This window comes from Channa argus, chromosome 24 (assembly GCF_033026475.1).
Source record: "Channa argus isolate prfri chromosome 24, Channa argus male v1.0, whole genome shotgun sequence".
Taxonomy (NCBI): Eukaryota; Metazoa; Chordata; class Actinopteri; order Anabantiformes; family Channidae; genus Channa; species Channa argus.
This window is the reverse complement of record NC_090220.1, coordinates 6,003,582-6,022,464: the sequence shown is the minus strand read 5'-3', so window position 1 is coordinate 6,022,464 and position 18,883 is coordinate 6,003,582. Positions and strand designations below refer to the sequence as shown.

Here is an 18,883-nt window from a genome sequence, read left to right as displayed (position 1 = left end):
AATAATAATGCCCAGTAAGCAAACTCATAGCTTAACATAGAAAAACCTTGTGCGTTTATGACATAACATTATCTACAGTTCCAAACTAATTGTAAATCTACCAAATTCAAATTTTCTACATTCCATGTATTGTTTTAATTGACTGATTTAGTCTAAGGGTTATTAAGTTAACTAAGCGAACTAACCTTAGCTGCTCCAATTCAAGTCACTTAAGTGTGAATCAACGTGGCCTTGATTCTGCACTGAATCCCTGTAAATGTGGCATCTCGAGTTTAAAACTTGCGCATTTTTCATTTTATCTACGCATGGGAGTAAAAGTAGAAGGTCTCTATCTTTTAGCAGTTAATCTTAACTGGTTTCTAGAAGAGGAGAATTTTGCTAGTTAACGCTGTAGTGAGACGTGGTTTTCGCTCACCTGGCCCGAGGACCATCTTGTCCTAGTCGGACGAAGTGTCTGGATTGTTCCTCACGTCGGTCTTGTCAGGTCTGAAAACATTTCCACTGGTTTTTCACTAACGTCAAAATTCTATAGAATAAATTAAATAGCCTTAATGGACGCCACTTTTTGTCTGTAATTTCCTTCTCGAGTTATTGCGAGTTCGCGCCTTCAGCAGCTCACATCTAACGTCTCGCACAACACCAGCATCGCGAGATCGTAACTGTTTTTGGGACTCGTCCACTCCACTGAAAATGACCATACCATCAAATTATTCTTAATAAATCCGTAGGCCACACACAAAAATCTCTCTAGGGACTTAAATAAGCCATAAATTAGTGAACAAATATTATTAACCGATTTCCTTTCCATTTGTTCTAAATACGTGTTTTATTACAAATACAGTACAAAACCTGTACATACTGTATAATGCAATGCAATTTTTTCAGTTGCAGAGAAAAAAAGTCTACAGCTTAAAAAATATGCCTACAGTGGTTTCACTGACAGGTCAAATGGACCCTTGTAACATTTTTAGTATTTGACTTTCTGCAAACTGTTTTCTACAAACAGCACACAAACATACTTTTAAAAATAAACTGGAAAATCTGATATATTGAAACAGTGTGATTTAGCCCAGATAGAACATGCTATTCAGTACATGTCCTATCATGTGCACGAAATAAGAGCAACTCCCAACCTTGACAAATATATCACTCTTAGAGATCATCTGCTTAAGATAAAGTTGTGTCTAGACCTTGAATGTCTTTTAAAAGGAGCGCTCAACAGTTGGTTTAGGTCCAGCTCCCCCTTCTTGATGTAGAACTTTACTGTTATTGAGTGTGTGTGTTTATAGTCCATGAAGAGTGGAGCTGATGATGTCCATGAAGGTGGCTTCGACACAGTAGCAGAGTTGAACGTCAGGGTCAGCTCCACCCAGTTCATGTGCTGTCCTTTGTGGCAAAGTTAGCTTTAAGGAACCTCCTGAAACCAGAGCTTCCTGAGGCTTCTCTTTCAGATACTGAAGGCCTAAAATTGGAAAAGAACCAACGGCTTACACGCTGTATTGAGTACTGGTATATATTATGATCATTATCAGTGATCTTCATTACATTGACAGAGTCCTGAACAATCAACACATCAGATTTATTTATTAATTTGTTGGTATGGTGTTTATTGTGTACTATATCCACATTTAAACAATGCTTAGATTACAATTTAAAATAAAAGATGCATGTGAAAAACACTAAAAGCTTTAGTGAGAAAAGGTTTTACCAAGTATAAAGTTAGGATAGGAATTAGCACTGATAGAAGATTTTGTAATAATGATGATAAAAATTCTTACTAATCCCATTAACCAATTACATATAAAAACACCCAGGTGACCAAGTATACATACGTGCAATGAGAGGGTCAATATCCCTGGCTTTGGTGGCTACATCAGAGGCGCAGACTTGCCCAACTTGTACCAAAAGAGCTGCTACATCATCATAGAGTGGAGGGAAAGCCTGACAGAAGGCCACCAGACATGACAAGGTGGGCATGAAGAAGAAGAAACGCTTGGCACGAGTCAGCACTAAAAAGCAGAACGACAGCACTTTCAGTGGCTAATAGGCTGGTAAACACAGAGTTTTTGTAATAAAATAGAATGCTGCAGTAACACTCAAAGACCAGGTGATGGCAGCCAAATATAGGGAAAGAAAACATCAATGCATACTGAACCAAAAAACTGCCTATACATTGTGATTGTCTAAATGTATGAGATGTAAGACAAGTAAAGCTCTTCACTGACCTGTGAGGAGGGTGCCCATAACACTGATGGCCAATCTAGCCACACTGAGAGACTTGGGTAAGGCATACTGAGTACAGAGATATGACAGCAATTGGATTGCAAATATCTGTAGGAACACAAAATTACAGCAGTTATACATACTTTCTGATTACTTACGTAGTGAATGTATTCAACGTATGCAAACACCGAGTGCAACTAATGGAATCACTATAAAAAGCAACAGCGTAAGAGAGCGACTACAAAATTTAATGTCAGGACTCCACCTGCTTCTCCAGTTGGGGCTGTGCCAGCAGCTCTGGGATAAAATCCAGACATATATGCATAGAGGGAATGCCTGCCACAGTTAGAGGCAGCAGAGCTTGAGGGTAACCCTGAATGAGAGAGTATTAGAAAAAGAAAGAGAACAGAGAATATAAAACTTAATCTAAAATATAAAAAATAAGAAAGGAATAAGGAAATTGGTTTAAGATGTCATTTAGGCACATAAATAACCTACATTTGTATATATGCAAATTCTTAAGTTTAAGAGTTACAGGAGGAGTGGCATCAAGCAAGTCCACCATATGGCCATCTGGTACTTGTGGGAGTACTGCAGTCTCTTTACTAACTGATGCCACATCATAATGTGATGACTAATAGAGTTGATATGACTTGATATGATGCCATCTTCTTGAAAAAGACTTGAATGTATTTTCAGCAATATGGCATACTTGCACAAAGGTGACATGGTACATGACAACATTACTCTCTAATGGCAAAATCCTGAGAATAGCAAGATAATCTAGTTATATAGAAATGTTATACATAAATACAGTTGAGTAATGCCTAAAACCACAGGCTTCACAGTTTGAGACATCTTACTTTAAGACAGCCACCTTTTCTGCCATTTTATTACCTGAAAGTGAACCAACTTGGCAATGTTGGGATCAGCAATGAACATCTGATGTAGCAGACAACAGATGAGACATTGCACCTCCCTCAAGTCGCTGAGCAGGCCTCCCTCTGGCTCAGCATCATCCACGCCCCCGCTGGTTCTTGGCGCTAGGCTTTCCTGTTTCAATTTCCCTGGCATGGGACCCCTGATGCTCTTCAGAAGGCTGTCTGTGTTGACTCCCTGTTGCTGCTCTTCTGAAGTTGGCAGACACACCTCCAGGAGAATCTGGACTGCTGCGCTGTCCTAAGATTAAACAGAAACCTGGTTACCATGGCTGGGTGAGAACAGCCACCTCTAATAAATATTTGAGCAATTTTATGCTATATTATTTTTGCATTTTTGGTTTCCCATGATATGACAAGTGTATCACTTAAGAAAGTGAAATGTGAGATTGTACGTGAAAGTGTTTGTGAGTGTGTCACTTAGGGGTTAAAATACCTGCGCGGCTAGGAGGGCATTCTTCAACTCCTCCCTTGTGACCTCAGGTGTGTCTGGCTGTCCAGGCACCACCAGGTTTGAGACCGATGGGCTCTGGCGATCGAAATCAGCAGTTGCCTTCAGGTGACAGGGTAGGTAGGCTTTTGAAGCCAGCAAGTAGCCATTCAGCATGTGTAGGACAATATCCATTAAAGGAGGACACCTGGTACCAAAAATTAAAAGTCATACTTGCAACTACAAAAGTTATAGATCCAAAAAAAAAAGAAAAAAAGAATTATAAAATCTAAATCATAAAATATATCAAATGTTCATAATGAAGGGGCAGTGAGCTAAGCAGAGTGAATCAATTTAGTCTCCTACTACTGCTAGCATAAGTTTGTACACTGTAGCTGTGTGGTCCATGGATCCCATGGGTGCTTAATCCAGGGGAGGTGATCTGTACAATCAACCGTGGTCAGTTTACATCACTAGTACGAAAGAAATGTCTGTTTGTGGTCATCTAGTGCAATTTGGAAGGATACAGTCAGATGCATATTCAAAACCAAAACCATTCACAAAGTTCCCTTACTAAATATCAGGTAAAAGAAAAATACTGTCTCTTTATTAGTCTACTGTACATGTCCCAACTACATCTAGTTTCTTACAATATGACATAGTTTTTCTGCAATTACCTGTATACCCTTTGATCACAGCGCAGCACAATAAGTGGATCCACCATTAGGTCATTCTGAGTGTACCTTTGCTGTCTGAGCAGTTTAGCTGAGGGCTGGAGGGCATTTACTGTCATCACCCACAATCTGCAACACAAAAATTTTAATAGCCTGATTAGGAGCTTAAGTTAGCGCATTCTTAAAATGGCTGTTTGACGAACACATGATCCACTGTCCAGGGAATATATTTATATAACTGTGTGTGTGTTTGTGTATTATATATGCACACACACACACACAGACATTACAATGCAGACTTTAAATATTAAGACTCCGAAACAATATTTTTTTTGTATTTTTAACAGATCCTATAAAAGACTACAATAAACAATAATTGCATCTACATACATGATTATTTTTCCAAAATTACCACAGTTAAATCTTTTTTGCGAATTTAAAATTTTTCAGAACAGTTAGATTGCTCCGGGGGCAGCATTTTACACACAGTCTCTTTTCTCAGGCCAGTGCTAAACTACAAACAGCAGGGTTTTCTTGGCATTCCAAGTCATCCTGGAGCTGGTGCACTGGCATCAATCAGTTGATCTGTGTGAAATCTGACACTGCTGCCCTTCTCCTGGATCTACTAGAGCCTTATCTGGCCCTCTGCAACATCCAGTACTACAAGAGGGAACAATAAAGAGAGAGAACAATCCCATATACTGCCCTCAAGAAGAGACCTCCCTTAGTTTTCCTGGTCAGACCTGTTTTTATTAGAAACTTCTTTTGGATCGATAGGATGTCTACTCAGAACTTTGCTAAGTGTGCTCTTATGGCCCCTTGGGGAGAGTAAGGGTCACCCTCCTCTGTCCTGTGTGTTCACACAAGTTGCTTGGTTCAATAGCTCTGATCTATTCACACAATAATCACTGAACAAGCAGCCTGGGGTTAAGGGCAACAACTCTTGTTCCACATATCTTCCTTTAATCAGTTTACTTTGTCTCACAGAGCCTTAGGAGAGATGACACAAAGTCAACTACTACTGACCTTTTGATCCAAAGACAATTGAAAAGTGAACCAGCAGCCAAAAAGCCATTAATTCATATTTATATGATACTTTAGACTATTATTAAGTTGAAGTCCCAAAATTGCAAAATTAGTGAAGATAACATGCTTGCTAAAGCCCCAGTAGTGAAGCCACAGATTTAGGGCATACAACCAATTATGATGCATTATTTGATTTTCATTTTCTAATGTTGTATTCTCATTTGAGGCCACTACAATACTGCTCTCTTTCCCATGTCCCCAAGATTTAATTTTGCCCGTTTTATGTACCTGCGAGGCATCACAGTGTTGAGGCCCATCCAGAGCTTGTTGAGGGTCTGCAAAATGCGACGAGGCACAGCAGGCTCCAGCAATAGTGCCATGCTGGCTGTGAGGGCCTCTGCATAAGGGATCAGGTCTCCAGGTGAAAGCAGCGTTAGGTGCTCCAGGATGCGCATCAGTCTATGACTGCTAGATGGCAACTTCTGGAAGGCTGGGGTGAGAACAAAAGTTTGAATTACAAACTTAGAGCTGTGATGCCTTGTTGTGATGCCTCATTGAACTAAGCGTACACCACATGTTATATGTATATATATATATATATACAAAACCTCTTTCTGGTGCATCAAATAAATCTGCACACTACCAATTTCAAACAAATATATGTACTTAAGCTTTCAGGATGACAAAAATGAGAATCAAATAGGGGTCAAAACTAGATCTGTCCAAACTGTATCACTAAATCCCATGAGGTGAAAAACTTTTTTTTTTTTTTTTAACTTTGCTTTTCCTATTCATAATGAATGCAATTAATTAATGTATTTACTGCAACAAAAACCCAAAGACTGAAATGCAGAGTGTCTAAAACCACACTCTTAGCTGCTTTGTAACACTTGTGTCATACAATAACCGGCATAATTGTGTTGTGAAACTGATCTATTATAATTTGGAATCCTGTCAAACATCTCTATCAATGAAAAGCCAAAATATATCATAATCCCAAAAAGCTCTAAGCATTACCTGAGATAAGAGTGCAGTTGGGCAAAGGCTTTCACCTGTGAATGTATTAAACAGCATTTGAATTTCTTCCCTTATCTAACCTACACAACCCTGACTTTTAGATTATCACTGATGCTGTGATGCTTTTAAAGCATCTAGCATTAATGTAACCTTTTTCTTTTACTCTTTTATATCTTAACTATTTCCCAGTTTCTCAAAACTTGGAAATTCAGTCAGAATTTAAATGCATGATGAATTCAGAACTATTAACCCTAACCTTCTTTCCTAATCCTGTTTCGTTCAATAGTTCTCTATCACTCAGGCTATTCTGCTCACCTTGGTGGAGCTGGCTGTGAGTGTATCTGCAGGTGTTGCTTGGGAGCATCATCCTCCTCAGGAGTGGCAGGGTGCCAGTCACCTCCTCCTCACACACCCAGTCCTCCACTAGACATAGGTGGGGATAGTTGGTGGCCAGCAGCCTTAGCAGGGCAGAATGCAAGCCTAGCAACAGGAAAGAGAAATAAAATGTTGCTTGGCTGTTTTTATACTTTTAAAATGTAGCTCAGTTGGCAAAGGCAGTCATCCACGGACCACAGGGTCAGTGATCCCCATTCAAGGCTATATGTCAAAGTGTCCCTGGGCAAGACACTGACCCCCAACAGCCCATTCCCTTCCCCAGCTGAGCAGTGCCAGTCCAAGCCAATTAGAAAATCCACATGCAACAGCAATGTTCCACTGTGGGGACCCCGAACTCACAGGATTAGCCAAAAGGACTAACTAACTAACCAACCAAATAAATAAAAGGTTGTTTGTATTATACCCACATTTTTTAATAAAGTCTAATTTTCATCAAGGAACAACTTGGTCTTAAAGTAATACATAACATGGATATGGACATGTAAGCAAATGGTAATTCTAAGTCTCACCCCCTAGTTCCTGCTGCAGTCCCTGGGCCTGGGTAACCAAATACTTAATGGGAATCTGATCCATCAAGGCTGCTGAGTACGACTTTGGTTTCCTCTGCATAAGAGCTTTAAAAACGAGAGAAAGAAAGAGTCAGCGAAGAAGCGAAATGATAAGGCAGTAAATACATACAGTGAGTTTGTAAAGCAAGAAAACAACGAGAAAGAGCATAATTGTTTAATCTGGCTGTGTAAGGACACCAGAGACTCTGTTCTGATGCATAAGAAGGGTGGAGGTGATTTTTCATTGACTTGGGTTCATTACCACTGCTGATGGGCATCATTACTCCTTCCTTGAAGGCTGTTGGAGCACTTGGGTAAACAGAGCAATTAAAGAGATGGGTATAAAACCTCACATAAATCTGGCCTAATGAAGGACAAGAGGAAAGCTCATCATGAGATAGAATAAACACTGAAGAGGCTACCTGCTTATGCTCAATCTAACCTACAGCTGACCTGGTTAGCTTAGCTCCCATAGTCACTGTACTTGGCTCTTTGTCAGTCGTCAATTTATTCTCTATAAAGTAGCCAACATTCAGTGTCAAGAGAGAAAAGGATAAATGACTGCACATCCAGAGTGAGAGCATCTCCTACAACTTAACAGTGGACAAAAGCTGCCTTTCTTCACTCAATGCAAGACAAATTCCCTCCATCTCACACACAATGCCTTCTTTAGTGGAGGAGATGACAATTGAGGCACTTTAGAAGGGCAAACAAAAGAGGACCATCAGCACAAGGGGAAATGCTCTGTTAAATCAGATACAAATATCATCCTAGTTATACATACCTAGTTGTTTGGTGCTAGCCAACAGGTTCTCTTCATAAGAGAGGATGTAGTAGAGGATAAGGAGTTGTGTGGTGATGGAGTAGCGCTGTCGCCCGCCTCGACTACCCTCCCCTTGCTAAGAGTAAGAGAAAGAGAGAGAGAGAGAGAGAGAGAAGGACAATGACAGCTATAGGCCAGGCAGTAAAGTACCTTGCATCATCAGTGAATGTGGCATGACATCCTATAAAAACCAAATCCTGGGATGCTTGGGGTTGGTACAAAATTGTTGTTACAATTACAACAACCGAATCTACCCGCTGTAAAATTTCCTTTAACTATTATTAACTACTTTACTTTATAAACACCTTGTTTTATGTTAAAGACAAGGTATACAGCTAAATTAAATTTCTTATTCACTTCCTTATTTTTCACAATATTTTTGTAATGTAGCTACACAAAATTTTGTACCACCTGAACCCAGACAGCAACAAATAGGAACTTCAAATGTAGGGATGGCGATGAAGTATAAAAGGTACACACTACTGAACTGCAAAGTACAATCTGCCATGGAAAAGTGTTGAAATTAATTCAAACAATAATTAATGCTGTAACAACAATTAAGTACACTAAATCAAGGAGGTATAAGGAGAAACTCTTTAAGTTGTGCTAAAGCTTAAGTGCCATGAAATACAACTGACAATTTTAAAAACCACTAGCCTTAAATACTCTCACAAAACATTATTCCAAAAAAAATGCAACACATATTTAAACCACAAATAAAAAGGTACAATGGCCTGTTAAGCTGTAGGTTTTTTCTATGAAGCCTAGGGCTGATTTACCCCAGCAGAACTCTGGAAGACATTGAGGATCTCCTGCTCAGTGATAGGCTGGTTGGTGGCCTCTGGGTTGGCTTTAGATGCTGGAGTAAGGATGGAGTTGACATAAGCGTCAATTAGGGGAATCAACTGGGTGTGTATAGGTGTGGTTGTCTCACAGAGCTGGCGATAGATCCAGTCCTGGAAGATGCATACCAGAACAGCAGCAGAGGGCAATAATTGTAAGAAGATCAATGATCCATTAAAGTTATAACTATGAGTTACATCAAATAGCACACTTATCATACCTTGATGGATACTTTGTGCTTGGTAAAGGCTCGGCTCCGGAGCAGCTGATAGATACAGTGAATAGGGAGGAACCCTGTGATGTTGGCACTTAAGTTGTTGGTCACTGCAACCCTAACTGCATGGGCTGTAACCACCTAAACACCAGAAACAATAAGTTATCGATATAAAAAGAACAAGTATATATTCTGAATACAACTTAAAATCCAATTCAATTTCTCTGGCTATTTCATTAAAACTATAGCATAGTATGCACATTTTGCAACACATTACTAAAGTAATTCATTTGCAAAATATTTTTTTGATGGCCTGGCAGTAACCATGATGCCCCATATCTACATGGTCATCACTGGAGGCAGACATATTCCAGAGCAGAGACTTTTAAATGTATAGACCTGTTCTGTAAAAATCTCCTGTGTGAAAATGGTCTTCATTTTGCTGAGAGAGCTGGGCTTGATGGCAATCTGGAATGAAGAACAAGGGCAAAAAACAAAGAACATCAAGAGGGGTAGCTTTACTCTGACTGAAAAGAACCTCCAGGCAATTGTGCTAGTATTTTGTAATTCCCCCTTTCATATTTTATAAGAAAAATTCTACATGGCAGGCACAACACTGGAGTGAGAGAATTGCCCTAGAGGTGGAAACAAACAGGCTCTGAATACAATTACATTACACATCTTAGTGGAAAATACACTAAGACAGGGAAACTATTTAGCACACAGGCAGGAAACAATAGTGCACTTAATAAGTAATAAAACATCAAATTGGCCACAGGGTATGTGAGTATCTTGGTAGATATCTGTATGCTGCAAGTGTTACATCAGTGATATTGCCTTCCTACCTCTACTGCTACAGTGGAGGAGTGGGGCCAGTAACTGGTCAGCTAGACTGATGTATTGATCAATGCATCTCTCCCACCTACCACCTTACCTTCATCCCCAAAGTAGAACACACCAACTCAATAATGGAGCTGAGCTGGTTGCTATGGAAATACATGGCAACCAGTAAGAGCATCTCTCCAAAAGAAGCAGATACGCCTGCAGCACTGTAAAGAGGAAGACACACACATATGCAGGCAAGGCGAGTGAGAAGAGGCACTTAGATTTATGGTTATTCCTACAAGACAATTTTAATAAACTGATGATGTTAGTTGGAAGAGTTCATTTTGGGGGGAAAAAAAGAGCTTCCTCTGTCCTGGAAAGGTTTCGGCAAGATGAATATCAAGAATCTATGATTTCTAAGTTGTGTTAGAAACTTGAACCAGCAAATGTATTATTTAACCCATCCCCCCAGAGGGAACAGTGGGGAGCCACAAGCACCTGGGGAGCTCTACCCATTTAAACACCATGCTGAGTGGTCACCATAGTCATCCTGCCTGCTCAACTAATGTAGCTCATATGCATTCCATATTCAGCTGCTTCTTGTTCATTCAGCAAGTATTATTACAGCTCCTGTTATTCTTCCCCATTTGTTGTAGCATTTCAATATTCTCTGTAGCTGATATACTCATGTAAAGGGAGAGTTCAGTGAGCATAACCCTATTAGCTTAAGGAAAGTGAAAATAATGGGAGGACATCGTTTTTTATCGAAATCTTACAATAATCAAGCATTTGCTTAGAACGATAAGAAAAAAGACATTTATAGAAATCACAAAAATATTAACATGACAAATAAACGGTTACAGATTTTTATCAAATATTTTCTTCAGTAATACTTCAGTGTCATGAATATAGAGATTCTCCTTACCTCTCAAAGTATTCTTCCTCTTTGATCATCCAGCTGAGCCACATGACCATCAGTTGTTCCTGTTCTGGGGTGCTACACACGCACACGCACACACACACACACACACACACACACACACACACACACACACGTTCACACTCCATGTAGCAAAAAGTGTTCAATGAGGATAGAAAAAAGACTTTTGGCAGGCACCCTGCACTGGCAGAGCTCAGGACCAGCTGTTAGCTGAATACGGTTTCTGATTCCAACATACAGTATTGGTTTTTGCTGAATGAAAAAAAACCTTCTAAAAATAGAAATTAATAAGCCTAAACTTATTTACCTGACCAGAGTAGGGAAGGCCAGAAGTTTGCAGAAGGACAGGGAGACAAAGCGAACACCGGCAGGAGTGGCTGGAGGCCGGCTGGTCATCAGCTGCAGCAGCTGCTCTGCCTCTTCATCTGTAGGTCTGGAGAGAGAGCACAAAGACATAAACTTGTAAAAGATAAGCCAAAACCAAATCAATCTTTTTAGTATTTGTAGTGGACAAAACCAATTATTCTGAGTTATGAAACAGGCTATATGTACTAAAATTAAAAAAATAACATACGTTTCCGTATTATGCTCATTGAATACCTAATAGAATATTGATTACTATGTGACCTACCTGAGGACCGCAATACCCATGAGGGCACAGTACAATCTTAACAGAGCACTGGCCTTCACCACATGCTCCTCTCTAAGGCCAGAATACCCTGAGCTGTTCTCCTCGTCCATATCACCATTATTGGGTACATGGGTGCTGCGTGAGCGTGGCAGGATGGCAACCAGTTCCAGCAGCAGCTGTCTGCGCATCTGCCACAACACAGAGCTAGTTTCTCTCCTTCTCTGGCAAAACAAAGAGAAAGCGAGAGAAGCATATGAGTCAACTGGCATGCTTCCATTCAAGTGTTTAAATCCAAGAAAGGCAGCAACCAAATGTTTGGAATTTTGGATTGATAAATTACTTCAGCAATTAACTGTTTAATAAACTTGCAGAGAGTAAATTCCCTGTGCATTATTTAACTATGGTTCAGAACAGTTATAAGGTAAAGAGGTATGGAGCACTTTTTCTCAGTTCTCAATCCTGTTGCCTCAAAAGAAGTGGCTATGTGTTAACTTTAATTTGATTAAACTGTTGTAATATGCTACATCGGCACACCAGAACATCTTGTGACTTAAATCACACACACAACTTTTACTTTAATGTTCTGTGCTAAATATGATGACAAAAAATGCTCATATATCTTCACATACCAACTGGATATCTTCTTTGTATATCGTTGTATACTTACCAACTTCAACTATCAGATTCTGTATAATTATGGAAACCAGAACAATTGTATGTGGAGCTAAAACAACATAAAATGCAACACATAAACATTGGCCACTCACCTGTTGTCCATTGCGAATGAACATGCTAAACCAAGTACGGACTTTGCTATTGGTACCCAGCAGTAAGCCGCTGACATAAGAGACAAGAGGACTGACTGCCTCATCTGCTGTATCTGGTTTATAGTCCAGAGTCAGAGCCACACCTAGGCCAGGTAGGTGGCACTCCTCCACCTAAAGATACATAGAATAAATGGAAAATGATAAATGGTCTGCACTTATATAGCACTTTTCTACCCATTGGTACACAAAGCACTTTACACTGCTTCTCATTCACCCATTCGCACTCACAATCACACACACAGATGGGGGAGCTGCTGTGCGTCTGGCCTACATGGGAGCAAGAAAGTTGGGGTTTAGTGTCTTGCACAAGGACACTTCGACATGTCACCGGAGGAGCTGGGGATTGGTAGATGACTGATCTACCTCCTGTCCCAGAGTTGCCCCCAGAGTTTGCCTCAGTGATCTCAACAGCCTAGTAATTCCGCAATTGAGGGCTTCGGATAAAAAAAAAAAAAAAAATTGCCTTTACTGCACAGTCGTGATTTTAGAACCATTAACAAAGCATTGTGAGAAGGAGGCCTGGTGGCTCAGTGGTAAAGCTCCAGTTGGGATGCAGAAGGCAGTGGGTTCGAATCCCACCCAGCCAGGTGTGGCCCTGCCCAGCCACCCAGGGCCACCTAGACTTTGTTAAAAACACAGATAATTTGCCCTATTTAGACAGTATAAATTTGAATCAAGTCTGTAAAAGTTGTTGAAGAGTCCTTAGAAAGCTTAAGTAAGTTACAATAATATAACAAACAGGGTGCACGCTTTGTTTGTAGTGTGGATCCACATTATTAAGGCTTCCTGAAGTTATTGTGAAATTGGTAAACAGGGACTGGACAGAAGAAAATGAAAAATAAAATGATCCAGTCTTTGGTTCATCTGAAATAAAAGATTATAAACACTGCAAACAGTCACATTTATTTTTCAATTACCTGATAACCGCATGATGTACTTTACTTGCCCGAACATAGTTTACTCGCCCCAGGCAAGCAGGCAAGTGTTAATGCCAAGCCGTGCACAGATAACCAGTCAAGGGTGGCAAGGATTGTTGCATGTTAAAAGCCTAGCAGTATTTATCAGTCGCAGTATTTCTTATTTAGTCTGCTCATATTAGGAAAAAAAAAAGCATCATAGAGAGAATTATCTTTTCTAGATTTGCAAATAGAAACAACAGACGAACAGATATTTTTTGACTGAATTTAAAATTCAGGACTGGAGAACTTGAGTAATCTCTAAAATGAGAGCTCTGAAAATACATACAGGCCTCTTTTTTTTTTTTTTAAACACGGTTAAAAAAAAACACCCAGGCCCAGAACCTATAAATAATGTGTAAGTAACTCCTGTGAGAAATTACATCTGTTTTTTTATGTAAGGCAAATTATACATCTGTGGTACCATTAAAGTGGAACAGACCCCTTCGGCCAACAATCATCATGGAAAGCAAATTATATTTTGCCTGAACTGAGGATGCCAGAAATTACAATGAAAAGTATTAATCTTTCTTCTATTAATTGATTTAACTGATTTTATTAATTGTGTAACTGACCACCATTGCTCTGATGTTAAGTGCCTGGGAGGGGTTCATCTGACATAGCTGCCTTAGGGCTTCAGTCCGGCGTCGACCACCCATACTCTCCTCATCCTGACGCTCTCCATTCTTGATTAAACCCCTGCAAACTGAAAAGACAGACATTAATCTTTAACTAAATAAGCAGCATATAAATCTCAAGACCTAACCAAGACCTAATTTGTATTGAAATTTTACATTTTAATGATTTGAATCATGTGATACACTATCTATTAGCAACATGCTCACTGATTTTGATTTCATGGAAAGGTGAAAAACTATGGGGTTAATATATTTTCAGTGTTGCGAGACGTGTTGGGTTTAATAATGTAATCCTTGCCAAAAGGCTTTCTGACTTTCTGTGCATCACTGACAGACATCAGTGTATAATTTCTCTTATCTCAAGTCATGTTCCACCATAACCACGCTTATTCATGACACATTTGCCTGTAAATAAGATTTAACAGCCATGATGGGACAGCATTCCCAAAGCCTGATCTCATTTACCCTCTGGCTTTTCCACAGCTGACAGTTTAAAAGGAAAAATGTTTATTCTTGGCCGAGACTCTTATATGCACTGAAATGACTTTAGCTTCCATGTCTGCCAATTCTGGATCATATTATAATGCCAGTGGAGTTGGGCCTGTTTAGCAGTTTGTGTTCAATGTGACAGACCCTGAAGCTTCTCGGACTCTCACATTAGACAGAGTCACTTTGCACACTTCAACCTGAGATCAATCGATTTCTTTTCCAGTAACAAAACTAGAATGATTCCTTGGCTTTAAAGGTTAAGTAACACACAAATAAGCTATTGCCATAGCTTTGACTCTCTGTGTGAAAAGAAGATGCTGGAGACAGCAGGCATTTTCTTATAATAATTCTCTCAAATTACACACTACACTTTCAGTGAGCCAGAGCAGGACCATAATGTTTATCATCGATCAGCCCAGTGGCACAACTAGAATTATAGCAGAAAATATGTAAACTATGAATGAAAACATGACATCGCAATTCAGTAAGTCTCCTAAATTATAATGAAATTATTACAGAAAGTACTCAAGGTAATTATATATAGAAGCCTAGTTGTGCCACACACAACACTAATCACAGGAACTTACTAACCGTAAGAAGTTGGCAGTGGCACTTAACCAGCCACTCTCACATTATCAGATGACATTATAAGCAGCATTACAACACAGATGAATTACCTTCACTGAAGCTGTCAGGGACATTGGCAACCAATAGACACAGAAACCAGTCACCATTGCGAACATGAAGTAAAGCTTCTGCCACATCCACAATGGGCAGCAAGGAAGGAAGCTCTACAAAAAATTTAAATAAGATTTTTCACACAATATATTTAGGTAACAAGTTAATCACTTATCCAAAATTTTGGGTTCTACTGCTTTAACAGCCCAATAGCAACACAAGCGCCACAATTTTATAACAGCCCAGACATATGTACTTAAAACTTCTAGTTCTAAATTATAGAGACTTATATATATATTAGTCGTATACAGTTAAGTTCATAAATATTGGAACAATGATTTTTTTGTGTTACATTTACCTAACTGTATATGTCTAGACGTGCAAATCCACAATATCTATAGTAAAAAGTCTCATTTTGTGACTTCAGATTAGTTTAGCTTTGTGATGCAAACTTTCATATATGATCTAATTCTGCAAATGTCATCGATGGTATTCCATTTTAGATGCTAAAGTTCTCATACTTGCAATGAGCCCACTTCAGAATAAAAGGACCTGGAACAAACCTTCATAAATTTTACCTTTCAGTAAAATTACTACTACTACCACCACCAATAATAATAATAATAATAATAATAATAGTAAGAGTTAGGTACCTGCTTGTAAAATGCAGAGGACATCTGCAACCTCTTCCAAGTAAACAGGGCTTTCAAAGAGTTCAGAAGACTTTAAGAAGAACTCTCCGTTTGAGTCTGCAACCTGAAAAATATCAGGGGAATTAGAAGCAGACAGTGTAGATCAATCATCTGAACCATCTTAATCTGTGCAGATGAAAGTACGCAAAAACCACTGCAATACTGTTGTCAATACATCTAATGTGTCAGTCAATGAGAGCAGCTGCAGCTGCCAGAAATTTAGGGTGAATATATTACACCATCCTAGGTAGAGAAAGCTGTGCACTGGTGTTTCTTACATATGAGATACAGATTAAATAGATACACATTTTAATTATATTTAAGGTCTTTATATTTAGACCACTCCGTCCATATACAAACATCCAACAAATGTCTCATTTACATCTCTGCAAAGAACAAAATGCAGTAGCACAGCCTAATAACTAAAATTTCCAATTTATGAAGTGTTAACGATGCCAAGTTGAAACGCTTTACACCATTTTGAAAATATTCATATTTTTTGGCACTAAATTACTATGTATAGACCTCTGACTATACCTTATTCATGATGGCCAACAATTCACTGAGGGTCAGACGGAGTCTCCTGAGGGGATCACTGTGTTCAAACTCTAGAGTCAGGCCATGCTGAAGCTGCGACACCAGAATACTCTCTCCATTAGAGCCACCTGCCTTGTGCCTGACACAACAAACAGCACATTGTGTATTTGTCTGTGTGGGTTTATATACAGCAGTGGCGAAATGTCTTTAGCTTTCTGAAGAAAGCAATGTATGTATGTATGACAAATTATAGTAATCAAGTCTAAGTCAGCTATACCTGAGTTGCTGCTCCTTTCGGGCATCTTGCTCCAAGGCATGAAAGTCTACAGACAAAAGCGCTACGATGGAGTTGACAGCTTCCACTCCAGAAAGCAGGCGGAGTATAAGCTTCTTGTCCTGTGCCCAGGACTGGCTCTGATCAGCTGGAGCACATAAAGCCATCCTCACCAGGCAGGGCAGCAGCAGCCTCAGCTCTGGGTCACTTAGGGCAGCCAGGCGCACAACATCCACCTTCTGCATGGCCTCAAAGGCATAGTGGCTGACGAACTGTAACCCTGTACTGTCGGCCATCTCTCTGCAAGTAACTCTTATGAATAAAAGAACAAGTAGAGTAGTCTAGTCATCATTATAGGTCATGAGCTTGTATTGTTAGCAAACCACAACAAACCCACTAACCGATAAACAGACCGGCCAAGTGTATATGAAGTCTCAGATAACGGGAGACAGAAGTGACAAAGCCTTTCTATAGTAAGATTGTACTCTGTTCTTATGGTTTCAAATAAGTGAAGTGTATGCAATGAATTTGTGTTACTGCTGTTGAAACCCAAGAAGCGTTGACTTGCTGGGTGTCGCGCATAGGTAGCGCTGCAAGTGCTAAAGCTACCGTTAGCCAATTCTGAAGGCAGTAAAAGAGTTATATTTAACAGAAGGAGCTGTAAGCTCAATATCAAAAGATGAAATCGATATCTCTTTAAAATGCAATCAATTTCGTCAGATACGGCTATGATCGCTCTATGTAGCTGATTAGCTCTAGCTGCTAGCTAGCTAACAGCAACTTAGCTTCCGCTCGCAGTTCCCATTGTTTTTGAACCGTCTGTTAGATCTCTATATGCTAATAGCTAGGCTAGGCTAAGGTATCAGACTATTCATTCCCGTGTGGCGCTGCTATGACCCAGTCGTGTAAACGTTTTGCAGCTCATGCATATACAATTATTCATCAAGAGTAAGCTTACCTTATGTGCTAGATTGACTCTTTAAAAAGAAATTTCACCATTAAGGCCTTGGGACCTGGGACTCGGGTTTGTACGGGTCAGCTCTATAGTGGCGTCCAGAGCCAATAACCCTGAGAAAAGTCGTTCTAGCGCTTCCCGGTAGGTTTATGGAAATGTATCTAGCTTTATGGTTCACGTCTCGTCGATTTTAGTTACCGCTAGTCCATTTAGGGTGGACTTTAATTGTATCTGGAGAGCAGATCCATTGTAGTTAACTATGTATGTCAGTGTGTAAGTTAGGGAACTGGTCTTGTCATCATCGCCGTGTGGCAGCTCTGATAGTACTCGAACTAATCCTGCCCTGTCTGCAGGCAGCGCTGTGACACAATAGACTGGGCTGATACAAGTATGACTGACATCTTTTGTCACTGATCAGAGAAAACGGTGGTTTCGCAATAATTTCATTCAAGCTCTTAACCTGCTTAAATAATGAAACAGACACACCTCGGGAAAATAATAAAAAAAAATACTGGACTACCTAACGTTACACTTTGGATAAAAGTAAACCAGTGCAAAGTTTGAACAGCCCTAGTGTTGAACAGTTAATCCAATAGTTATAATGAACCGACAACAACTTGGATACCAACGTTCTTGTGTAAGTCAGCAAAATAAAAACTAAAATAAATAAAAATAAATTAATTAAAAAATGCAGAAAACCTCTAGAAATAGTTTAGATTACACCATGTTACACCAAGATTGGAGCTGTCATGGCTTGGTTATGTATGAGGACATAGACACTAGATTTCTTTACCCACCCAGCTACTGACCTGTTGACATCTTGTCATTTTCAAGGAATTGACAAAGAAAATGAAAGCTAGACCTGCTGACAGGAAATTGCTGAAAATTCTCGAAAGAATGATTTGCCAGCTGTCACTTGACTTAAGCTCTGGGCAAGTCAGCTATTGACAAGTAAGATATAATAAACTTTTTTGCAGGCTTATTCCAATGTCTTTCATGTGTGAATAGAATGTGGTAAGAACTGACCTAGAGTAAAGTAGAAGTAGATATAGTAATTACTACAAACAACCATGATTTCCCAAAAAGAAAACATGGCACTAGACTGAAAGTTAATTTTCAGGGTTTTATTAAATATTGAATGTATTTATCTACACTCAAAAAGACCAAATACATTTTGATGGTCAAAATTTTAAAGCCAACAAATGTTGGCAAATATGTAAAATCAAGAGCAATACCAATGGATTTTCAATAGTACAATTTTCCTCTGAACAGGAGAAATCCAGACAGTAAATCTTCCCGTGTGCACAAA

General features: G+C 39.4%; 1 protein-coding gene across 2 annotated transcripts; it reads right to left on the bottom strand.

Annotated features, from left to right (window-relative positions):
- Window positions 1-792: 792 nt before the first annotated feature.
- Window positions 793-17,912, bottom strand: ints2 (integrator complex subunit 2). 2 transcript variants are annotated; one of them, XM_067493990.1, is made up of 25 exons: window positions 17,578-17,912; window positions 16,623-16,931; window positions 16,346-16,484; window positions 15,770-15,872; window positions 15,116-15,229; window positions 13,887-14,017; window positions 12,296-12,466; window positions 11,529-11,749; window positions 11,205-11,330; window positions 10,883-10,954; window positions 10,067-10,181; window positions 9,532-9,600; window positions 9,139-9,273; window positions 8,855-9,031; window positions 8,037-8,151; window positions 7,214-7,318; window positions 6,624-6,788; window positions 5,580-5,781; window positions 4,269-4,394; window positions 3,598-3,799; window positions 3,121-3,402; window positions 2,489-2,596; window positions 2,226-2,331; window positions 1,833-2,009; window positions 793-1,462 (listed from the first exon to the last, which is right to left on the bottom strand). In XM_067493990.1, exons 2-25 carry the CDS (start codon window positions 16,913-16,915, stop codon window positions 1,284-1,286), a joined length of 3,633 nt encoding a protein of 1,210 aa, XP_067350091.1. In that variant the 5' UTR covers window positions 16,916-16,931; window positions 17,578-17,912; the 3' UTR covers window positions 793-1,283. The 2 variants fall into 2 exon arrangements, with proteins under 2 accessions (XP_067350091.1, XP_067350092.1); XM_067493991.1 differs by having other exon boundaries at window positions 16,623-16,919.
- Window positions 17,913-18,883: the final 971 nt, after the last annotated feature.